We start from the raw sequence: 24,705 nt of genomic DNA, 5'->3' as shown, positions 1-24,705 counted from the left end.
GGGCACGTCCACACACACGCCCCCGGGACCACGGTCGTCTTCCCGCCGACATCCACCCACAGACACACACCTGGAGACGCGCACACCACGCAGAGAGCCACGTGATGGCGGCCCCCGGGAGGCAGGCCCAGCCCAGCCCAGCCCAGGCGCCCGCTGGCTCAGCTCAGCCCCCTGTGGCCACGCCGCTGCTGAGCCCCCGCTGCTGAGCCCCCGCGCTCAGAGTGTCTCCCTCTAGGAAAGGAAGATGGATTTTCTCTTTACTCAAGAATATGGATTTTAAAAACAAACGCTCTGCATCTCAAAGCAGCAGACCTCCCGAGCTGCACATATTGATCAGCGTTTTATCGTCAATTTTCTTTGGGTTGAACTGGAGAAGAAGGTAATGTAATTACACCCCATGACAGTTGGGAATCAGTCACCCTAAACCCAATTCTGTGCGTTCCTGGGATTCCGGTGTTTAATTTGGGGACCACGAAGCAGAAGCGCTGGCCACGTTTTAATGTAATGAGCACGGAATCTGCCGGAAGGAGGCCACGGCAGCGAGCCTATCCCAAGACCGAGACGGGAAGGCCCCCTCTCCAGGCCGAGGACTCACCTGCAGCAGCTCCATCAGGCTGCTGCCTGCCTGGTCCCAGCCCATGGAAGGAGGAATCAGGGAGGCGGAGCAGCCGCCATCTCAGGCAGGGCCTGCCGGGGATGAGAGCCGACAGAGGCCCTGGACCTTGGAGCCGGACACCCTGTGGCTGTCCAGCTGCTCACTGCTCCAGGTTTTCCATTTCATGAACCAGCACAAAGCACATCTTTTAATTCTGGAACCAACGTGAGGTTGTCATTCTTCACTCTTTTTGGTAAGAAGGGACTTTTTTAAACTATGGGTTTCCCCCAAGGAGATCCCACACAGATGGCTCGGGACAGGTCAGGTGCTGCTGCTGTAACAAACAGCCCCTAAATCTCAGCGTCTCAAAACAACAGAGGTGGTTTTTCTCAGCGGTCTTCATGCACACAGCAGGGCGGTGAGGAGTATCTCCATCCTAACCGACTCTGGGTCCAAGGATTCTGGCAGTCGGGGCACACGGCACCTCCCCCCAGGCTGTGGGCAGTACTTGCCATAACCCCCACCAGCCCCGCCAGCCAGCACCAACGGAATAGGTGACTCCAGAATAAAGACCCCCCATAGAAGGACGGTCAGCAATCCCACCGACGGGCACATTCCACGACGTTTTCTCCTGACCCCTGAGCGTTTTAGGGAAGTGCCAGTGCTCCCTTTGAGAACCACCGCCCCCCACCAGGCCACGAGTAAGCCCCAGGGCACAGCACAGTCGCCGTGGCACCCTGCCGTCCACCAGTAGTGAGGAACCCGTGGCCGCCGGCACCTTCGGCGTCTCCGTCTGGGCCCACTCTGCCTCGGCCTCTGACTTCACAACCTGCCCTTGCTCCACCCTCCTGACCCTGCTGGACCCACAGCCCCTTCCATAACAAGCCCCGAGCTTGCTCGTCCCCACCGGCACCCCTGGCCTAACCCACCAACCACCTGCCCTGCGACAGCCCAGGGGCCACTCGGGGATGCTGGAACCATCACGCTGAGGTCCTGCGGTCCCTGGGTGACCCTCGTGTGGCCTCACTTCCGCAGTGTTTTCAGCGACCACAGACCCTCCAGCGTTTCCTACGATGAGCAACTTTAAACCTGTCCCAGGCTTCTGTTGTGCCAAGAGGGAGCCCAGCAGGAGCCGAGGGTCTTCAACTCCCCCCTCCTCCCCCCGTATGTGCCAGCTCCCGAGACTCTAAGGAAATGCCCGAGGCCGTCAGCTTACAGAGACTGGAGACCACCAGACGATGGCAATCCTCTTCCTCCACACTTGAGGCCCACCCACACGTGACAGCCACTCCCTCCTTCACGTGCTTCTGGGCTAGGGCTCCTCCTACCCAGGTGAGCCAGGTGCTCCTCCCCCCCAAGTGAGCCAGGTGCTCCTCCCGCCCAGGTGAGCCAGGTGCTCCTTCCCCCCAGGTGAGCTAGGTGCTCCTTCCCCCCAGGTGAGCTAGGTGCTCCTCCCCCCCCAGGTGAGCCAGGTGCTCCTCTCCCCCAGGTGAGCCAGGTGCTCCTCCCCCTCAGGTGACCCAGGTGCTCCTCCCCCCAGGTGACCCAGGTGCTCCTCCCGCCCAGGTGATCCAGGTGCTCCTCCCGCCCAGGTGAGCCAGGTGCTCCTCCCGCCCAGGTGAGCCAGGTGCTCCTCCCACCCCAGGTGAGCCAGGTGCTCCTCCTCCTCAGGTGAGCCAGGTGCTCCTCTCCCCCGGGTGAGCCAGGTGCTCCTCCCCCACCCCAGGTGAGCCAGATGCTCCTCCCCCCCAGGTGAGCCAGGTGCTCCTCCCCCCCAGGTGAGCCAGGTGCTCCTCCCGCCCAGGTGAGCCAGGTGATCCTCCCGCCCAGGTGAGCCAGGTGATCCTCCTACATGGGATTTATTGCAAACTGCCCAAGACGTACCCCTGATGGACAGAGGGTCAAGGCCCTGGTGGTATCCCCTCAGGGAGGGGAGGGGGCTGTGGTGAAGAAGCTGCTGGTGCTGCAGGAACCCAGGGGCAGGGGTCAGCAGGAGGCACCCCCAGGAAGCCAGGTGGCATGTGCCACTTCTCAGAGGAACGAGAACAACACAGAAATGCCAGGCGCCATGGCACACGCCTGTAATCCCAGCGGCTCGGAGGCTGGAGGACCTCAAGTTCAAGCCAGCCTCAGCGATGGGGGCACTAAGCAACCCAGTGAGACCCTAAGTAAGACATAAACCAGGGCTGGGGAGGGGGCTCAGTGCCAAGTGTCCCCGGGTTCTATCCCAGGAACCAAAATAAGAAAGAATTCGCAGAAGAGCACTCGGCTTGGCCGTCCTTCACGCAGAGCGGGCAGCGGGCACAGAGCACAGTATGGTGAGCACTTCTTCAAATAAAGAGCCTTCATAATGGACTTAGTCAGCCAGGAAATTAGTAGAAGTCAGCGATCCACCAAGGGAAGGGCCTTGAGAAAAGGCCAAAGGGGCTCCCATACGTCTAAACACCGGCTGTCCCCAGAGCAGGGCGAAAGGCTGCAGGTCTGACCAGCACACAGCCACCCAGAGACGCTAAGATGCAGGGTGCGGAGGCAGGAGGGGAGGCAGGGAGGCCCCGGAACCTCCACTCTCACTGCAGAAAGCGGGTGAGGCTCGAGAGTGAAGCGCGGCTTTAGAAATCCACCTCCTTAACCCGCCTCTTCATCAGCTTCCTCAGACTCCGGAACCGGCTGCGGGAGGCAAAGCAACACACACCTCCTTCTCCCCGTTTCTCTGCCCTTTCTTCAAGTTCACACTCAAGTTCACACTCGGCGTCAACCGTGCCGTTTTGTTCTTCCAGCTCCGTCTCCTGTGGTCGGAATCGTCTGTCCGTCTCTCCAGCCACCTTCTGTGGGCACAGCCCCTCCAGGTGACCTCCCAAGACCCTGGTGGGGTTCATCTCCTCCGGCTGAGCCGTCCTTTCCTCTTGTGCACTTTTTCCGTGTCCCTGAATTTCCTGAAACACGTGTCATTAAAAATCATCAGATCGTCGTTTTCAAAAAGCCTCCTTCCCCTGACTCCCTGCTGATCCCGGCCCTGCTGGGCGCTCAGCTCTTCCCGTGGCCCCAGACACAGAGATTCTGGCTCCAGGCCCGGGGACAGGTGTCGGCAGGCATTCCAGGGGACTCTCTTGGAGAGTGTTTTGCGAAGCTCTGAAGTGACACCAAGGGAGCTGTTTCCCTGGAAGCACAGAACCAGTCGGTACCTGTCAGAACCAGGTAGGGGCTGGTCAGCTGCGTGTGAGAAACTCAGGAATGGCCCCCTCGAGGTCAAGCCCCTAAAGGAGGCTCTTCCCTGGGACCCCGAGTCCCCACCTCCCATAAATCTGAAGGAGTCGTACCTGACAACACGCAGGTCTCCGGCATTAACACCCCACGGTCTGCATTCCGCAGAAGCACCCCATCCCCAAACTGCACGCCCACCTGCGGGGCCTCCAGCAGCTCCTGCCCATCCAGAACCTGGCCGGCTCGGGCCAGAGCTCCACCCGGCTTCCCTCAGGGTCAGTCACACTGATGGGCCAAGGCGGAGGGAGACCAGGGGGCCGTCCACCAGACCCCGGCTCGCCCACCCTGTCACCGACTCCATGGGACCACCCAGGTCGTTCCGCTGAGCACCACGGGAAGCTCGGCTCCCACAGCAAGCCCAGCAGGAGACGCCCCAGGCGCCAGGGACGCCCCAGGCACCAGGGGCCTGAACACAAGTGACCAGGGCGCGAGGCCCGGGGCAGCCGAAGAGCCAAATGGAAAGGACACCCAGGACTCCTTCCCAGACCGCCCCAGGCCAGAGCCGGGCAGAGAGCCCCACCACGGGGCCAGGCTTCAGCACCCAGCAGTGAGCCCCGGGGACAGTGTGCAGAGTGGGCAACCAGGTGACGCTGATGCCCCTGCAGGTTGGGGACACGGACGCCGTCCACACTGACCGCCCCATGGCCTCTCCCTGCTGCACCGTCCCCGTGCCCAGAGGGGGATGTGAGTGGCAAAGACCATGGTGGCGGGGTCCCGGGTGACGCGCCCCACACACAAGAGGGAGCTGGCGGTCAAGGGCAGGAGCCCAGCGGGAAGCCCAGGGCTCTCGTGGGACGCAGCAGGGGACATTCGAGGACAGCCACCACGGACCGAGGGCTCAGACGCCTGGGCCCAGTGACATCTCCATGCGGCACCTGGAGACCTCACCTCTCCTGGCCGCGACAGGCGCGGGAACTCAGGGAGCTGCTGAGGGTGGACGTGGGCCCCGCGGCAGCCCACAGTGGAAGGTGGTGGCGGGGACTTCGCCCCCAGCAGGCAGAGGACCCTGGAAGTGCCCAGCGGGGCGGGGCAGGGCCTGGAAGCCAGTGTCCAAGCCACTCCAGCCCAAGCAAAGGGTGGGGGACAAACGGGTCAGACTCCGGCAGCACTGTCCACCGCTGGCTCCAGGTCCTCCGAAGAACCGCGGTCTGGAGGGTGCCTCCACCTGCAGGCCAGGGGCTCGTCCCTGTGACAGGCACCTTCTGGCCACCCCCGGCCTCCCGCACGGCTTGCTGAGGGCCTCCCCTGCTGACCAGCGACGTGAGAAGCTGCAAATGACAACCGTGTGACTGAGCCGGTGAGTGGACACAGCCGCGACAGCTGGACTCGGGGCCACGTGGCCGCCAGGCTGGCATGCTCTGCGCAGGGCTCCAGCCTGCGGGTCCGTCCTCTCCAGCCGGGCAGCCACCATGAGGGCTCACCAGACGCTGGCAGCTCATCCAGCGGCCTCCACCCACTGGCTCCACCGGCCTGGCCTTCAGCTCCGGCGCTGCTCCAGGTTCCTGCAGGCCCTGAGCTGACCCTGGCAAACGCCGGCCCATCAGACTGTCCACCGTCCCCTTTCCCGAGGCTCCCCTTCCGCCCAGCCTTCACCAAAGGTTAGAACAGTCGTTGACAATGATCCAAGGTGAGGGATGGGTCAGGGCAGGTCCCCACTCTGGGGAAAGAGTCTGAGCAATCATGGAAACAGCGGAAACTGCACAGTGACCAAGAGCCACAGTGAGGATCCTGCATAGGAGACTGAGGATAATCAGAGGGCCATGGTAGCCCACAAGCTGAGTGTACCGTGGGCTTTGTTGGTTCTAACTGTAAGCATCGACCCACCCACTAACAGGGACGGCAAGTTGGAAAGGCAGGCATTTCGTGTACACAACAAGAAGGCCACAGGCCCAGCACCGCCTTCCAGGACGACCCCTGGGTCCTGGTGACACGTGTTCTAAGAGCCGGCTCGCACGCCCCCTGTGGGAGAGCTACAACAGAGGAGCACACGCATGTGCAGCCGGAGACCAACCAGGAGGCTTCAAGTCCAGCCCAGGTCCTGGTCAAGTTCCAGCTCAGCACACGCAGAACACCAGGGAAACATGGAATCCAGGCGAGCGCGGCCCCTGCCCTCACAGTGGGGGGGGACCCCAGCCTAGGAGGGGGCAGGAGTCCATCAAGAAGGGCCTGGAAAACCAGACATCTGCATCTGCGAAACGTCTATGAAGAGGCAGCCGGGGTTGGGAGGACAGGTAACAGGGCTGCTGTGCCCGAGGCAGTGTGGCCAGGCGTCCCTGAGAATGTGGTGACCCTATGGGCAGAGACCTTTCCCAGGAGAAGCACTGGGGAGAGGGAAGAGATTTCCAAGCAGAAGGAGCAGGGTGTGCAAAGGCCCTGTGGCAGGAAGGAGCTCGAAGTACAGGAGGCTAGAGAGAGCCAGAGAGCCAGCTCACCCCAGGGAGTTGCCGAGCACTGAGGTCCACCTCTGCGGCCACCTGCACACTGCTCCAGTTGTCCAGTTGCCGAGCACTGAGATCCCGAGCTTGTGCCATGCTCAGAAATGATCTTCCAAATGCAGGAGCCAAGGGTCCCTGGTATCTCCTAGAAAGGCTACCTGCCATGCCCTGAGGGTCACGGCCCTGAGGGCAGAGGAGTGGCGGGCTCCCAAAGCCAGGGCTGGGTCCCCTGACGCACAGCAGCCCCGTCCTGCCCCTGCTGCAGGACAGCCCAAGGCCAGGGCTGGGGACCAGGCAGCCCATGGCCGTCTGTGGGCACATCTAGGGGGAAGGAGGCCTTCGTCCACCTGAAAAAACACCAGGTGGCCACCCTCAGGGGCTGCAGCCGCACCTGGCAGCACCAGGCCCTCGCGGGTCTTCTGGGGGCGGGAGGCGTGGGGACGAGGCCTCTGTGACCTCTGCAGGCCCCGGGCAGCGGGAGCTGGGAGGCTCTGCGGCCATCTGCACACTGTCCACCATCTCGCCTGCTGGCCGGCCGGGCTCCAGGCAGGGTGGACGGGCAGCTCGAGTCCTGCATCTGGACAGACGTGGGAGGGAGGTGACCCCCACGGAGGACAGGGAGGTACGTGGCTGGAGCATCACCCCTGGGCAGCCCAGGAGGCTTCCCAGCCCCCGCCTGGCACAGACCCGAGAGAGCCGTCCACGCGGCAGCCCACACAGGCTGGTCACCCCCGGGGGGACGGCCGAGCACAGGTGGGACCCGGTGAACCCGAACTTGAGACAAGCCACGCGTCACATCTAGGACAAGTACGTCCCATACACCACCCAGCGAGGGGACCTCCGGGTCGTCCTGGCAACCACCGTCCTGCACAAACACAATAGCAGGCTTGGACCTCACCATCACGCCTGTGCACACACACAGACACATGCACACATGTGTGCACACTCAAACACACACACGTGCACAGGCATGTGCACAGGCGTGCACACATGCTCCAACACGCATGTGCACACACTCACACCCACCTTCCTCTCTGGACTCCGTGTGCCCCACAGAGTCCAGAGAGGAAGCTGGAAGCTGGAGCCTGCTGAGGCTCACCAGGAACGCCACCAGGAACGTCACCAGGACCGTCACCGGGAACGTCACCGGGAACGTCTGGAAAAGCAAACCTCCTTCCAGGGCGAGCCGGCCACTGGGTGGCTGGACACACAGGGGCACTGTGGAGGGCAAGGAGGTGGGCACCAACCAGTGTCCGTCAGGCTGCAGAGGAGGCCACTGAGGAGGATGGTGGTGACATTTAACCAGGAGGGGAACTCGGCAGTCGCCCCTCCCCTGCACAGCCCACTTCTAGGAGCATCTGACCACAACGCGGCCTGCAGCACAGAGCAGCTGAGTGTGCAGACACAGACCCAGCAGCACAGGCCAGGTTCAAGCAGCACGTCCCCAAGTCAGAGTGACTGTCACAGGGGACAGGAGCCGGGTTCCAACCAGACAGGAAAAGGAGGGTTTTCCAAATAACACACTGTCCACCACCCTCATTATCATATGACTATTATCAGATGGACCAGGGATTGATCGGACCCAGGTCTCTACCACTGAGCTACATCCAGGGTCTTCTTTTTTTTTTATTTAGAGACAGGATCTCGCTGAGTTGCTTAGGACCTCACTAAGTCGCTGAGGCTGGCCTTGACTTGTGATCCTCCTGCCTCAGCCTCCTAAGCCACCGGGATCACAGGCCTGTGCCACCACGCCCAGCTAATCCCGTATGATTTTTTAAAAGAGTAAAATTAAACTGCCTGTGCTCAGAGAGAGAGGCGTGTGCTGCCTCCGAGGCAAAACCAAAGAGAAGCAAGCAAAGGGAGAGTCTTGCTTTTTCATTCACAATTGTCTAAATTCTCCACAAATGAGTAAATAATCATCTTGAGTTGAGTAAACAGAACAAAGACTGAGAATTATCCTCAGACCCCGCGGACCTCTCGTGGGGCCGGTTCTGAATTCAGGGCAGGAGATGCCGGAGGCTCACGGCTCCGTCGGGGCCACCGAGGACACGGAGCCAACAGAAAGCACAGCCGTGGACGCCCAGGGCAGCAGGTCCCCGGCACCCGACCCTGCAGCCTCCTCGGGTCTCCGCACGGCACAGCCTCCCTCGCCAGACGGGAGCCAAGAGCGCCCAGCCCAGGCTCTCCAGGAAGCGCCAGGCCCAGGCCGGGAGGCACACGGTCAGGGTGGCAGCAGGGACCAGACCCACGCAGATCCCCGGAGCGCATCTCTGGGACCCCCTGAACCGCGAGAGAAGGCAAGTGAGGTGGGGTCACCAAGTCACAAGGCCGCTCAGCTGTGGTGTCTCAGGGCCACTGGCCCGGCTCCACTGTCCAGGAGGGCGGCCTTCCCACCTGCCCAGGGCCCCTTCTCCCCTCCTCGGGATCTCGTCCAGCGTCTTTGGAGTCCCACCAGCGGCCTGCCCAGCCCTGCCCCTTCTCGGGGGCTGCACACTAGGACCCTGGCCTGCCCGGGACCCTGCACCTTGGCCAGTGGGGTCAGATGGCACCGAGGGTCCCCGGGGAAGCAGGGCCGAGGCCTGTGTGGGCTGGGGGATCGCGGGCAGGGTGGCAGTGGGGCGCCTGCTCCTGGAGCAGCCCCAGGAACCCAGAGCACCCGGGAGACTCGCGAGGGTCAGAGGTGCCGTCACCTCCACCCGTGGCTGCCTCAGAGGACGGCTGCGGGGAGCTGCGTGTCGCTCGAAGAACACCCCACGGAAATCAAACCTGGCGCCTGGAGACCCGCAGAGCTTTTGAGGCAGGTGCTTCAGCATGCCGCCCCGACATCCTGGAACTCCCGGGGACGCCATCCACCTGCCTGGCTCCTGGGCCTGCCGAGGCACCCTTCCCCTCTCCCTTCCCAGGAATTGGGAGAGGTGGCACCCTGGGCCCTGAACACCCCTGGGAGACCCTCCCGGGACCTCAGGAGGGGGCAGCAGGTCACACTCCCTCCTGACTGTCCCTCCCCCTACGAAAACCAGAAGGTGACAGCCCGGAGCCACGCACATGGCCAGGGGTCCTGTTCACCAACTCAGGTCCTGAGATTCCAAGCCCCTGCCGGCTGAGACCAGCTGGGGACACTGCCAGGTGGCTGTGCCCCTGTGCGACGCCGTTCCTTAACCTGCGGTTCTGGGCACTCAGGAGTTCTTTCTGCAAAGGGGCAGAAGGTGGACATTTTCAGCTCTGCGGGCAAAGCCGTCTCTGACCCGTACACTCAGTGCTTCTGCTGAGCAGAAAGCCGTCAGAGACAGACGCCAGGACAAAATGGGCATCGCTGTGTTTCAATAAAACTTTATTTAAAACAAACAAGAGAGGCGGGCTCTGGCCCGTGGGCTCCCGTGGGCTCCCGTGGGCTCCTTGGCTAGAGCGTGCTCTCTGGGACAGTGGGACAGATGGCCCTGCAGACCAGCCCCGGCCACCCACTGGCTGCTCAGACACTTGGGGAAGGGTGACAAAGGCACCTTCCATCCCTGAGTGGACAGGGTAAGAAGTGAAGGTCTCCCAATGGCACCAGCTCCGCCACCTTGGACTGGGGAGCACACCAGGCGGGGTTCCCCAGTGAGGCCCAGTTCCGCCCCAGGGTGTCGCCAGGTTCTCCCCAGGGGGTCACCGTGAAGCCCAGCACCGTGGGGAGAGGGGCTGTGGGGCAGCACAGCGGGGTCTGCGAGGCTGTGAGCGCCCTGGGCCACTGCGCACGGCCCCACTGGGTGCTGGGGCCCTGGGGGAGCCTTGCACCCCTCCCCGGCTGGCCTCCGTTAAGAGTCCAGCCATGGGCGGGCTGTGAACCGTCAACCCTCCCTACCTGGGGATTCCGCAGCCACAGGTTCAATCATAAACTGAAAATGCTTTTTTAAAACTGCATCTGCAATAAACAGGTACAGACTTTTTTGACGTTATGTCCTAAAAACACAGTATGACCACTATCTACCCAGTATTTACCCTGCGTGAGTTGGGGTCGGTATCGCGCATCTAGAGGGGTTTAAGAATCTGGGAGGAAGAGACTGATCACGTGGCATTCTGTGTGATATGACGTGACGAATCCCGCTACGAGCGCAGTCGTGACGCCCACACGAGGAACGAGCCTGGGGCACCTCCACGGGGCTGAGAGCCTCGCGCTCTTCAAAGCCCAGAGCAGCGGCGGCGGATCCCTTGGCCAAAGGCGGAGACGGGGGTGTGGGCGGAAGGTACAAGGCCTCAGTGGACGAGAGGGGCAATCTCAGGAGACTGATTTCACAGCCCGGGACTGTCACCAAGAACGTTGTCTCTACACCTGACTGTCACTGAGAGCAGAGTTCAACGCCGTTACCACCAAAAGATAATGTCGCTGAGGTTCTGCATCCGCTGGTCAGCCCAGCCTAGCCCTCGCCCAGAGCACGCGCACTTCAAAACCTTCATGTGTCACTAAAAGACAGTCAGTGAAAATATCTAAAAACATGTTTTCTTCGCAAAAAATGTTATTAAAAAATAATATGAAAGTAAAAATCATATAAAATTGGTCCATTCAACTAGAACATTGTGTATCGTTTCTGTTAAGTAGCGACTGTGCTCCCTGTGGCCAAAAGCGTCCCCTCTCCATGATCATCTGTTTCCACTGAGTCTTGGTGAAGCTACCAAGCCGTCACTGGCCTTTCTGACGTGCCTGTACAATGTGTTTGAAAGATTCATCCTGAAAATTCCCTATTTCCACATGGAGACCACCCGGTGGCAGCCGGTGGGCACCGAGCACCTAACAGCCTACCCCTGCTTGGTCCTCGGCCTTCAGAGCCCCCTCAGCCGCTGCCCCTTCCCTGTGGGGAAGCCCCTTCCCCTACCAGGCCACCTCTTCGCAGGCCGTCCCCCCGCCCTCCACGACCACCAGGGCCCTGACCCTGGACGCCTGCCCCAATGGGCCCTTCTGGCTCCAGACCCTCACCCTGTCGGCATGGCCACCGGGTCCAGGGACGCTCCGCCAGCAAGTCCAAAAGCAAGCTCTAGCTCTCCCCGCCACCCAGGTGGACCTGCACCTGCCCCTTCCTCGCCCAGTGCCCAACAGATGGAAAGTCCTCAGGACTCACCCCGCTGTCAGCCAAGCCACCAGCACCCCTGGCAGGGACCCCTGTCCCAGCACGGGACCTAGCCACCTCCCTGCCCCTTCAGCCCCATGTCATCTTATAGACATCACAAAGTCAAGAGCCACCACCCTACTGTGGCTGTCAGGAGGACACTTGCCTGCAGCCAAGTCACTCCCGCTGAGATGCCTGGGGGGCCAGCCTGCGGGGAGGGGGGACGCCGTGAGACCCCAGGACCACCCAGCTCACCCCCCCACACCCCCACCCAGGCCCCGGAGGGTCCCCTCTGCCGAGGGGCGAAAGGAAGGAACACTCTGTCTCCAGGAAGAGGCATGTCCTGTGGCTGCCCCCTCCCTGAGCAGCTCTGCTCCCTCCTGCTCTGTACTTTCAGCCGCTGGAGGAGGACTGAGCGTCCCACCATTTCCTACTCACACACCGCAGCCCTCAGAAGCTGCTGTACAAATTGCAGACACGCCGCGTTCCGGTGGGCGGCCATGTCTTCATGTCAGCTTGAGAGATCGTTGCCAGGGAAATATCTATATCTCGGCAGAGAGGGCTTCCGCCTGTGGCGTCCAGCTGTGCTCAAATGGGAACTGAGAAACCCAGATGTGGGCCCAAATGCTCTGCCTTGGCAAGCCGGCACGGGGAGCCTCCAGCACGGGAGTGAACTCCGGTGCCACCTGCTCTGCCCACCACATCCCTGGCTCTGGGACTCCTGCACCAGAGAGCCATGGAGGTGGGGGGTGGGAACCAGTGAGTCTCATGCAAAAAGTCAAGAGGCCACCAGAATCCCCTGGAAGGTCCAAGCAGATGACATCCCTGTGCGCATCTCAGCAGAGGCTAAGGAGACGGAGGCAGAGTCTGAATGACCCAAACCATCGGGAAAGGTACTCCCCATTTCTTTCGTGCACCCTCTGTGTTTGGCACCCTGCCAATCATTTTCCCACTTACTCCCTCATTATCTCAAGGAATCTCCATGTAACTTTCCTGTGGCATTGCATCCCATCACAGGCAGTTTTAGCAAAGGACACCAAGGCCCGGGGAGGCCCAAAGGCACACGTCTCCTAAGAGGACAGCAGAGACACAAACAACTTGCACACTCGTAGACGTCTGCACGAGTGTAGACCGGTGGCTCTCAACCAGGATGGTCTCCCCGTCCCACCCCCGGGAGACAGTGACAAGGTTTGGAGACATTTCTAGTTGTCCTAGGGTCCAGGGATGATGAGGCTCAGGACAGCCCCAGCGTGGTCTGGTCCCAAACGTTACCCGTGCCGAGGTAAAGAAACCCAGGTGCAGTCCGTCACCCACAAGAGGGGGACACACCGGCCATCTAGATGCACCACCTAGAGCCCCATGCTGACCGTGGTCTTCCTACAGTCCCAGCCCCGGGTGGCCCTGCCCAGTGAGTCCCTCAGGGATTTCAAGGACTCAGATGATCTATTAACCTTGAACGCTCAGTTCTGCCCAGCACAACCCAGAAATGCCTTCCCACTGCCTGGTCTTGAGGAAAGCCGAGCCCGCAGCTGAGGTTGATCAGCAATTCCCTAGGAGAGACTCCTCCCCCGCAGGAAGACCCGTGGGCTGGAATCACCTGCCATCTCTGGAGAGGGGTCAGTAAAGGCTCTGGGAGGACTAGGTGTTCTCTACCTTTTCGGCAGCCCTGCGCTGGAGAATGCGAGAGACACCAAACCCTCCTTCCACACACATCCTGCAAGACTCGACGCACGGGGAACCTGAGGGTTCTGATTAACCTTCGAAACACATCCTCTTGCAACCAACACGCAAAGCAAGCCCCCCACCCAGAGGCAAAGGGAGGTCCTGGGAGCCACTCAGAGGGACAACCAGTCACCAGAGGGCCAAGCCTGGTGATGAGAAAGGACATTTTATCTTAAAAATATCTGGGCATAGCATGGGCAGGGAGATGAAGCTCACGCAGCTTTGCAGAGAGGAGTCCAAAATGACCCGTCATTAAAGAACAAGGAAGGCTCCGACACTCTCACCAGGTTAATGGTCTACCCAGAAGAAAAGAAAAAAAATAAAAACCTAGTGAAAGGACATTCCGTTCTTAAACCATTAGGACCAGGCCCACGAGTGGAGAAGCAGGCTCTCCTCCAAAAAGAAATCACTGCTGATCCTCACACCAGCCCGAAACTGCTTCTTGAGATTTTAAAGAGAACATTTCTATAGAAATTAAAAAGAAAGGGAAATCTGCCCGCCGGGTGCTGTGCAGGGCTTTGGCCAATCTTTAAACACAAAACCCCAGATTTTATCTGTGCAAGGGACCCCAAGGCCAGAAGACCCAGACACCCCAAAAAGAAAACAAGATACTCAGCTTCAGAAAACAAGGATCATCTCTGCCCAGCTGTTACATAATCCTCCCAACCATGGGTTCCCATTTCCCTTTGTGGACCAAAATCCTCAGTGGGGCTTTTCTGCCTTTTACAAATTCCATCATGGACCTACCCTTCTTCAAGCCTCCAGAAAGCCCTTAGTGTGGAGATGCTACTGAAGGACCCCCAGACCCAAACCGCACACCAGCCACGCTGCATCAAGGAAACGTTGGTGCTAAATCACATTTATTGATCACATACTATGTGCCTGAGGCAATGCAAAGAGCCTCCTATGAACAAGCCTTACTCAACCTCAGAAATAGTAACCCCATGAAATGGGACCTATTGGCATATCCATGTCGCCAATGAGGACCCTAGGGCTCAGAGAGGTCAACTGACTTGCCCCAGGTCACCCGGCCAAGGAGGGGCAGAGCCAGGATGCAATCCCAAGCCTCCCAGCTTCCTCCCCACTCCCCTGCACTTGGCTGCTCTGCTTCATCCTGGTCCCCGGTCTTTGGCAGAGTTCCACGGAAAAGAGACCTGAAGGGAGGAAGAAGGGATATCCGACCACAAAAGTCTCACACTGCCACCACAGCTGTGTTGGGACCAGGACCTCCCTTCACCACGCCCGGACACTACTCTCTTCTCATCCTGTCCATCATGTGCCCAGAAATCCTCCTGTAAGTACCCCCCTCCTCCTCCTGGGATCTCAGAGAGAATCCACTGGGTTCCAGTGCCCAAGTGGCCAAGCTCTAAATACAGACACCCACAGGGACACCAGGGCGTCACCATGAGAAAGGCTCCAAGCAGCAGCTGGTGCAGCCAGGTGCAGAGGGCCGCCCGCTGGCCAGCTGCTGCCCACATGCACTGGGGAGGGAGACGCCGCTCCCTTGCGGGGCTTCTTAGCCACTAATCAAATGCTCACGTCAAGCTCGGCCAAGCAAGTGGTCAAGAATAAAAATACTTGGAAGGAACAAAGAGGTCAACCCCATTATCCATGAGAAACTATCAAGGTGGCAGCCCTGGCTAAGGGGAACAGCTGTCCTGCCAGCCCTCATCTGTCCTCCAAATGTCCTGGGCCCCAAATGTCCTGGAAGTCACCACAGGGTCGGAAGCAGAAAGTGAATCCCAGGAGGGTCAGCTGGTCACTGAGCTTCACCCCACACACAGCTGGTGACTCCAGACCTACACATGCCCCGGGCCACCACCCACACCCTGGGCTCTCGGGACCACGGCCCACAGTGCCAGCTGGAAGGGGAGAACTTTGCTCACTGTGCCACTCTGTAGGGAGGGGACAGGACAGTGATTTCTGGGATGGGAGCCATCTGCCTCCCATCAACTCTCACTGCCCCACCAGAAAGGGGAGCCATAACAGGAAGACGCGGGGCAGGTGAGGAGCTGGGCGAGCTGCTGTGTGACCAGCGCGGGTTTGGGGAAGCCTGGTTCCCGGGGGGCCTGCCACCTAAGCCCCTGGCCAGGGCAGTAGGCACAACCAGGGAAGTCCCAGAGCGGCGCCTCACGCAGCCCTGGCCAGCGAGAGGGTGCATGGGGTGGCCCGACCTCCGTCCCCGGGGGGCCCAGGATGCCCTGTCCCCCTTATGGCCACCCGCACGATCCAGCGGGCAACGGGCCAGCCACGTCGTGGCGAACCGGGAAGTCAGAGCCACATAAACAAGAAGGCGCCCGCCGTGACAGGGGCGCCCGCGGCCCGGGAGAGTTGCTGCCCGGTCCGCAACTTCACCCCGCGGCCGAGCCTCCTGCCCCCCGCCGCCCGGGCGGCCGTCACTTACGCCGCCGCCTTCGCCACCTGTCTGGGTGCCGGTCTCCTCCCTGCCCAGACGTGGCGCGCCGCCGTCCTCCGGCCCCGCGCCGCCTCCGGCCAGCCCCAGCCTCAGCCTCTTCTGCTCCGGAGGGGCGTCCTCCTCCTCCGTCCGCGGCCAGCCGGCCCTGTCGCGGAGCTGGCCCGCGTCCTCGGGGCTGCCTGCGGGGCGGGCCATGGCTCCGGGCGCAGCCTGCACTTCGCCGAGAGCTCGGAGCCGGCGCCTCCGCTGCAGGCGGCTCGCGCGGGGCGCGGAGTGGGCGCGGGGCGCGCGGGGCGTCGGAGCCGGCGCGGGCTGCTGGGCGCCGCTCCCGGCCCCCGGCCGCCCTCTGCCGGCCGCTCCGCGCACTGCGGCCCGGGCGCGCGGGCCTCACCTGCCGGGCCAGCCAGGGTCGCCCTGCGCCACCCGCCACTCCCACGCTCGCGAAGCCGCGGGCCAGCTCGCAGCCTCCGATGGCCTCTCCGCCCCGGGAAGCCTGGAGAGAAGGGGTGTCCGGAGAGGTGGGCAGCGACATTCTTCCTAGTCCTGGGTCCTATTCTTTGGAATGATGTGGAGGCTGCGGAAACGCATGGGGGACTCGGCGTGGAGGACCTTCTGGGTGCAGAGGCAGATATTGAGCATCACCATGGGCCAGGCGTGGCCACCCCAGAGGAGGGAGCAGTGGACATGGCAGGCATTGTGTCTGACCCTGTGCGGCTCGACGCGCCGCGGTGGGACGGCAGAGATATCAATGAGGCCGAGGGTGCAGAGAAATGCTGGGTGTGGGGGAACCAAGAGGGCAGGAGCCTCCGCAGGGCTGAGGCTGGGAGAGGGACAGCAGAGGGAACCGAATATGCAAACGCTCCACTTGGTAGCCAGAGGCAGGTGGGCATGGTTCCCCACCTGGCCGTAGGGTCAAAGCAGCGGAGTGGCATCAGCCACTTCTGTCCAGTGCTCCTGGAGGTGGAGTAGATTGGAAGCCTCCCATGGTCTCACTTGTCCAGAAGAGCACAGGAGATCCGGCCATGTGAGTGGAGATCTAACTTGAATCATAGCAACAAGGAGTCCTGACTCCGTAGTCAATTCCCAGAACCAAACTGGTTTACAGACCCCGAATGCTTGACCAAGGCCGGGGGTGCAGGTCCCCTTGAAGAATGCACCCCACTGTCAGGAATGGACGTTCTTGATCTTTCTCCCAGTCTGCTGCAAAGGGATCTCTGACCTGCTACCAGGGTGGCCGTGCACCAGAGAAGGGGAAAGGATCAGACCTTCCCAGGATCCCTGGACAGGGGCTCTGAACCAGGGGACCTATGGGTCCACCAGCTGGAGATGGACTTTATGAAGTAAGGTAGCCAATGGCGTGTTAGCCCAAGTCTGCCTCAGAGGGTCCAGTGGGTCCCCGGGATTTATCCTATGGTTTTTGAAGCCCGGCAGAGCTGGGATTCAACCCGGGGTGTCCAACGGGAGGCTGTGCTCTTGAACCTTGAAACAGTCTGACATCTCTGGGAAGAAAGCGTCACTTGGGGCTCCAGTCCTCACCCGCCAGCCCAGCCCAACTCTCACATCCAGGATCAGAGTCCCAACCCCGTTCTTTGCAGCACCTGAAACTAGGCAGGAAAACGAGGGACAATCCAAAGGACACAGGGCAGCCGACTGGGCACAGGCTCTCTGATGTGGCTAGTAGATGCTGCAGTTTCTCGGGTTTAATTCGGCCAGCCTCTCCCAGGACGCATCATCGACAAGAGCTGCTGCTCCATTTGTGTCCTCTTTCCCTGGACAGTGGATCCTGTAAGGGCAAAGGCTGTGGCTTGTTCACTTTCGTTGTTTAATCATGGACTATTTTTAGAGCCATTTCAGGTTTGCAGAAAAAGGAGCAGAATAGTGCGGCGTTCCCTTACCCCCACACACACACACACTCCCGTTCCTGGATTCCCTGATTATCACCGTGTAGCTTTAGTGTGGCACATTGGTCACAACTGCTGAGCCAATATTGATAGGTTGTTATTGATTAAAGTGTGGTTTACATTAGGCTTCATTCTTGGTGCCCTACACTGATGGGTTTGGACAAGTGTAAAATGACACGTATCAACCATGACAGGGTCGTGCGGAATGATCTCACTGCCTTCCAGACCTCCGGTGCTCGACTGGCCTTTCTCGGATCTCTCGCTGGCTGTGCCGCCCAGCACTTTGATGGAGTGCATTTGATGTTCCAAATGACCTTCAAGAATGACATCAAAAGGAAAGGTGTGCGTCCATCAAGCCACTGGGCTTAGATTCCCCCTGGACCACTCCTCAGCGTCTAGGCAATGGGACCAGATCTGATGGTAGAGGCAGGAAAAGGCCCAAAGGGAGACGGTTTCCTCTCACCTCGTAAACGGACACCCTGGCCATCAGCCCAAAGTGGAATGTCCAGAGAGAGAAGACGTGGATCTGTATCTGCCAGTCTGTGAACAGGACTCCCCACACCTCGGCCGCAGAGGATACAAGTAATTGGTAATGAAACGGCAGGTGGAGGGAAGGGAAGTGTGAGCGGGACTACGGACACTTGAAGGAAGACACCTTGTGCACTGGGGGGTCTCTGAGCTGCCCTTGAACTCACACACCGCAGAGAAGATGCACCTGGCCCAGTGAGACCTGGGTCCCCCAAAAGCAGAACCCAGAACAGGGACCCAAGTGCAGGGTGTTTGTTTTGGGGCCATTCCAGGAAGTGATGGATGGGGGAGGGGACAGAGCTGCAGTCACTACTGCCACCCTGGGTGTCAGATCCAGCTGGGGAAGTGGAGAGGGTTCACTTCAGGGCCATACGCCCCAGGTGTGGAGCTGGAACACTCCTTCACAAAGTCCCCGTCACGACTGAGAGCTGCTCCCGGGAGGGTCCACGTTCCCACGTGCTTCTGACAAAATGGGCCACACAGAGCCCCAGGCACAGAGGCGCTAAGGACGTTGATGACATCTGCTATGGAGCCTAACCCAGCTGTGGACAGGCCAGCTCCCGCCAGACACTCATCAGCCGGGTCCTGTCGCTAGGACATCAGGGTGCGGACAAGACCCCCTTTGGGATCCTCGTCCTTCCCAGGGCAGCAGAGGAGGCAGACAGCAGCTGGCCCCTGGCCCCGCTCTACTCGGCCACGTAACCTGGGGGTGGGGGGAACGTGACGTTCCAGAGCTTCGGGCTCTTCACCTGTAAAGGGAGGATCAGAGCGTTCCCTGCGGGATGTCCTGAGGATCCTGAGAATCCAGTGTGCACGGATCGCTCTAAGCCTGACGCATAACAAAGGCCCCGAACACGGGAATCTATTTTTAAATATCGTGAATCCTCAGACCTTTCTAATCAAGAAGGCAGGTTTGGCCCTTGGCAAGTTGGGGAGCTGGAGGGTCAAGAGATGGTGTCATGGTGAAAGGGACAGCAGGCTGAAGGACCAGGAGACTGTGAGACGCCACAGGAAGTCAGCGGCAAGGGCTCAGGGGGACGGCTGCAGCCGAGGCACAGGGCAAGACGCCCCGAGCCCGACATCCTAAGCTGGTCGTGAATCAGGACAAGGAAACGAAGCCCCGAGTGTTCCTCTGAAATGCCCGTTCAGACGTCTGTCACCTTCAGGAGGTGTGGGGGGCACCGGCTGTCAGGATCTCCCCGTCACCGAGGCCTGCCGAGGCCGAGGTCCACGGCTGAGTCCCAGGCTCCACCAGGAAGAGACAACACCAGCCCCACCCCCGCCCCATCCAAGCCATGGGGGTCCCCACTGCAACCCAGGGCAGGTCCCTAAGCCCAGCAGGTGCCAGCAGGGAGCCATGACCTCCAAGTCCACAGGCCCCTCAGGCAGCTGCCCGCAAACCCAGGAACTCAGGATGCCCTTTGCACACCACCTGCAGCTGGGCAGCCGGCTGTCCCCAAACCCCCGTGCACACTGAGCGGGAAATCAGGGCTTCCGCGGCTCCACACGGCTGCTGAGGAGACCATAAACCCCGTCTTACCTGCCTGTTCCCGGGGACAAGCACTTTCTTATCCCCAGCGATACCCAAGACGCCCATCTCTGCCGACACCGCCACAGCTTCCACCTCACTTGAAATACGGGTGGCTCTGGGTGACCAGCACTCAGGGACCCACAGCTCCCTCCAGGGCCACCAACAGCTCTCCATCGGCTCCAGGCATGATCCTGCCGGAGAGAGATCCCTGATTCCGCGCGTTCTTGTCATTTATCAAGAGGCCAGGGACCCCCCGGCCAGCGTCGGCTTTGGGTGACAACGGCTTCCTCTTTGCCCGTGTCACCTTTCATTCCGGGGTGTGACAGGGGCCTTGCCTGCTCCTGTTCTCCCAAGAATCATGGCAACCCAGCTCTTCGTCTACTTCAGTGACACGGGTAGGGGTCTCCAAGGGCCCCCCATTTCTTCCCCCCCCAGCTCTGAGCCAACTGGTAAGCGGGCACCTGCCAGGACGGGAGAGCAGGGCCCGCCCTGGGCACCTCTCTGCCTCGCCCCTCCCAGGGCTTCCTGGGCCCCTGCACGTGGGTCCTGACCCTCCAGAGCCCCTCCTCTTGCTCTGGCTAAGTGGGCCCAGGCCGCGTCCCGCTGTTTCCCGCCGCGGGGAGCTGATGGCTGCAAGAGCGTTTCAGTGCACCCAGGCTCCTGCAGCGGCTGAGTCCTGCCTCCCGCCAGGGGGTAGCGGGGGCTGCACGGGAATTGCAGAGTCTGGAGAGGAGGCCATTCAGGGCACAGGAGGAGGCAGGCAGGCCCCCACCCCAGCCCAGCCTCACGGGGGCCGGGGCAGCTGCAGGGGTGGGAACGGTGGGCGGCAGGCAGAGGCCCTGGGCAGGAAGGCTCCCGCACCACCTCACCCAGCCCTGGGGCCTCGGTTCTCAGCCCCACACCCGATGTGTAAGAGCTCCTTCTTGTGGGTCCCGTTTTTTGTGGGTCTCGTTTCTGGTTTTTGGTTTGGGGTTTTTGGGTTTTGGTTTTGGGGGTTCTTTTTTTTTTTTCAGAAAATTCTACATTATTTCTCGTGTGAAGGGGGTGAAGGTGGGTTTCTGTGGGCAATGGGACGAGAACCGTCATCGTTCAGGGAACTCCGGAACCCTCTGGAATTACATGAACGGACCTGACCCTGGAGGTGCTGGGGGGAGGTGGTGGCTGCGAGGCCAGGTGGGGCACGAGCCTGTCCCCTTTCTCCCCCACTGGAGAGGCCACTCTTAGAGCTCTTTTCCAGGTAAGGCAACTGAGGACCAAAAGCACAGCCAATTCCCGGTGCCGTCCATGGATAAGGGCCAGGGCGACGTTATTAGTGAAGCAACAGGAGCTGGGTTTGTGTCAGACACTGCCCTGAGCTGCTCCTGGTATTAGTTCATTTAATCGACCCAGTGAGGTGGACGCTGTTGTTCTCCACACTACATAGATGAGGACACTGAAGCTCTGAGAGGTCCACAGCAGGCCCGCACCTCAGCACCATGAGCCACCAAGCACAGCACCACAGGCCACCAAGTCCCAGCACCATGAGCTACCAAGCACAGCACCACAGGCCACCAAGCTCAGCACCAAGAGCCACCAAGCCCCAGCACCATGAGCCTGGCCACAGAGCCAGTGGCCAAGACCTCCCGTGTCAGGAGCAGCCACGCTACCCTGTAGCACAGACACAGGGAGAGAGCGTCCCAGCGATGCCTCCAACACATAGTAATGACGATCCTTGCTCCCCCACACCGGCGCACCTGTGTGCCCACACACGTGCTATTTAAGGAATCTAAGGATCCTGGGGAAATGAATGGAGATGCTATTTTTAAAAAAACAAGGTGTCTGCTGGGTGCCAAGCTGCACCTGTGCCTCGAGCCCCGCGTGGGCAGTCCCCAGCCGTCTCTTCCCTCCCCGTCGACTCCCCCGCTTCCTGCCCTGAGTACTGCCTCCCGTCCTTCCGCCCTCCTGGGATCCCGTCCACACCTCCCCTGCTGACTCAGCCCTGACCCCAGCACCCACCCTCTTCTGCTGACCGGTCACTGCTGCAGCCCCTGGCGTCAGGACTGCGGCCCCTGGGCAGAGCCAACTTCCCTTCTCCTTCCCCGCGGTGGGCCGCACTGACTCAAGCCCCCTCCCCGTCCACCCCTCTGCCCCTCCTGCTCCCTCTCTCGGCCCTGACCGCCCTGCCTGTCCCCCTCCCTCTGCCTGATCCTGCTGGACCTCACCTGTGCGATGTCAAATCAATCGTGCCCAAGGAGGAAGTATCTGTGACAGACCCAGGGACACCCCCAGCTGGCCAATGTGCAGCGGTGCGGTCCCAGACACGAGCCTGGCCGAGGGCTGGCCCCGGGGGGCACCGGGCCCTGGAGAAGGCACAGACTCAGAGTCAGATCCAAGGCCCGCCCTGCACACGTCAGTCCACGAGCACGAGGCCTCCCGTCACAGGCCAGAGTGGGGACGATGCAGGGGACAAACAGCTGAGAGACTCAGGTCTCTGCCCACACTCGGTTCCGTCTCGCTCTCCTGGAGACTGGGAAGGAGGGCCTCTGTCACGAAGGCCGGGGTGCTCTCTGCCCACGTGCCCTGTGGGTGGGGCAGGGAGGGCCGCAGCCAGGTGACACAAAGGACCCAGCGGTAGGAGGAGGCTGAGCCAACGCAGCCCAAGAGCAGAATGAGGAACCACAGGCTCGCTCTGTTCCCTGCGCAAATAACTTCTAAAAGCTAACATTCTGAGCCAGGGCCGCCGTCAGGCACCGCTAACTGTGCCATACGCCTCATGCCTGCAGTCACGATGACGCCGAGGTTGGCACCAAGCCCATCGCAGGGGCGAGAGACAGAGGCTCAGAGAGGTTGAACAACCTCATCACAGTCACACAGCTTGTAAGCAACAGAGACAGCGGGAGGATAAAAAAGGCCAGAGAGATGCGCCCTGTGTGGAGGAGGCGCGTGAACTGGGATGCAGCAGACTTAGAGGTGAGTTCTTCAACCAACGGTCTCCACAGACACAGTCCTTCTCCGTGTGTTCAGAGCCCCAAGGAAACAGGAGATGGGTGAGCTCAAAGCTCGTGTTTTGGTTGGATAAAGCGTGACCCTTGCGGTCAGGGTGGTTTGGTTCGGGTTGGGTCGGGGTTTTTAAGCTGGGACACAGGTTCTGTGCGGGGAGCGGGGAGACCTGAACCCGAAGTCTGGCTCTTTCGCTGCCTTGGGGGTGACCTTGGGAAAGCTGCTCTGACCTTGGGTCTTAGCCGCCCGCCTGTCTGCTGCCAGGTGACCTGGTGATCCCCCGTCCAGCTCTGACTTCAGCTTCTGTCCCCAAAAGGTGCCTGCAGGGGCCTCCTTCCCTGCAGGTCAGAGCTGAAGCTCGGGAGAGCTCACGTCCAGCGGGAGCTCAGGGAGCGGAGGCCACTGGACAGGAAGCCGGCTCTGGGGCCCTAGTGCTCCTCCGCCCGCTGGGCTCCTGGGGAGCTGCGCGTCCTCCAGCTCTCTGTTAGGCTTCTGCCCAGAATGGATCTGAACAAATCAGCCTGGGGCTCTCACCACGGAACCGGCTGCAGGAGAGCTTCGTTTGCTCAGCCTTGAACCACGTGGGAGCTGCTGGCGCAGGGCATCTGGTGGAGGGGGACTCCAATCCCCCAAAAGGAGGGTTCCCCAGCAGAGGGTCCCACACCTGGAGAACAGGCCGGGGCACCGAAGGGAGTTCCCTGTGCCACAGCCAGGCCTCGAGGAAGCATTGTGTCACCAGTCCCCACCCCTCGGGAAGGACACAGGGAGAAGCCTCCAACGCAGGGGGCCTCTCCATCCTGCTGGCCCAGCGCCGCCTGCCCTGGCCCTGCCCCGGCAGCTCCTGCCCTCAGCCACCTCAGAGGCCGGCGGCTTCTCTCCCCCCATGTCACTGTCCCCGGACACTGTGGCATGAACCAGGCTCTCTCCGTCACCCCTCAGGCCGCCCCGCTCTCTACGTGACTCTGCAGCTCAGAAGGGAGAGGGGTCTTGTCTAGGGGGACAGTTGGGGAGCCTGGGGATCCCTCATGGTCCGGGGCCTCCGGCTCCTCTCCTGGGAGACGGCACTCCAGGGGCACCCCCCTCCTGGAGCTGACCCCTGGAAACAGGTTTGCTGTCCCTCGGGCTGGACTGCGCCCTGTCTCTGCCACGCACCGGCCAGCGCCCTTGCTGTCCATCACATGTGGGCCCTGAGCAGGCTGGCTGAGTGGACGGCAACCCTCCTGTCCCCTGGTCGGTTTGTCCCGTGTACTTCCCACGCATTTCAAAGGAGCGAGGAGGGAACAGCCCCGATTTGGCCATTTTGTAAAGGAGCCCACCGATGAGAGGGCCCGCAGCTCACCAGGCGTGGCTGGCCTTCGGGGGGACACCCGCGGGTCCGTTTGGCCTCCACAGAGGCACTTTCTCACCGTCGTCCCCCGCGCTCCTGGTGAAGAGCTGCTGGATAACACCGTGGAGTGGTGGAGTGGGGAGTCGGCGGCGACAGAGAGGAGGGTTGAAGAAGTGAGCAGCAGTGAGCGTCCTCATCTGTCCAGCTTCATCTCCCCTCTGACCCCGACTCTGCACCGTCACTAGCAGGACCGACGCTGGCCCCAGCTTGCTTTGGTCCAAATCCCAACTGCATCACTTGCTGTGTGTCTCTGAACAAGTTAGCGAGTCTCTCTGTGCCTCGGTTTCTCCCTCTACAGAAGATGGGCATTAAGAGTCCTTGGAACAGTGCCTGGCACCTGGTAAGTGCTCAAAATAAGGGCCAGCTCTGACTGTCCCCATACCGGCTTCTTGACAGCTTGTGTCTCTGAGTGTTGGTCATTTGAGCCTTACTGGATCTGCCTGTCCCCAAAGCTTCCTGGAGCCCTTTAGGAGAGGAGGGAGAACACGAGTGAGTGTCCTAAGTGAATTCTCCAGTGACATCACACTGTGGCCTCGGGCTGACAGGCTGTGTCGAGTGCCCACGCTCCTCCGCCAGGTGCCCCCCAGGAATGGAGCCTGCGGGGGCCCTAAGCCAAGAGAGCACCCCGGAAGCTCACAGCAGCCCCTGGGAAAGCAAGCGGCCCACACGTCCCCCTGGGGACAGGTGGCCAGCGCCTGGCGGGGCCTAACCACATGCACAGTGCCTGTGTGACTTCTCAGCACACACGCATACACGGACACACGCACGCACAGCACGGTCACTGTCCACTGTCCACATGTCACCTGAGGCTTGTGTCCCACCACTCTGCCTCACGACAGGGGCTGGCACAGAGGGATGCGGACCCCACG

The 24,705-nt window shown here is 61.0% G+C and overlaps 1 protein-coding gene across 1 annotated transcript in view; it reads right to left on the bottom strand.

Moving 5' to 3' along the window:
* The window catches only part of Rbfox1 (RNA binding fox-1 homolog 1), a 2,023,047-nt gene extending 2,007,290 nt beyond the window's left edge, over positions 1 to 15,757 (bottom strand). Inside the window, exon 1 of the mRNA XM_078024580.1 lies at positions 15,499 to 15,757. Coding sequence (XP_077880706.1) covers positions 15,499 to 15,705 — 207 coding nt within the window. The 5' untranslated portion in view covers positions 15,706 to 15,757. The remainder of the gene's footprint in view (positions 1 to 15,498) is intronic.
* Positions 15,758 to 24,705: the final 8,948 nt, after the last annotated feature.

Source organism: Ictidomys tridecemlineatus, chromosome 10 (genome assembly GCF_052094955.1).
Source record: "Ictidomys tridecemlineatus isolate mIctTri1 chromosome 10, mIctTri1.hap1, whole genome shotgun sequence".
NCBI classification, from domain to species: domain Eukaryota; kingdom Metazoa; phylum Chordata; class Mammalia; order Rodentia; family Sciuridae; genus Ictidomys; species Ictidomys tridecemlineatus.
The sequence above is the reverse complement of the archived record's forward strand: the minus strand, read 5'-3'. Positions and strand labels throughout refer to the sequence as shown.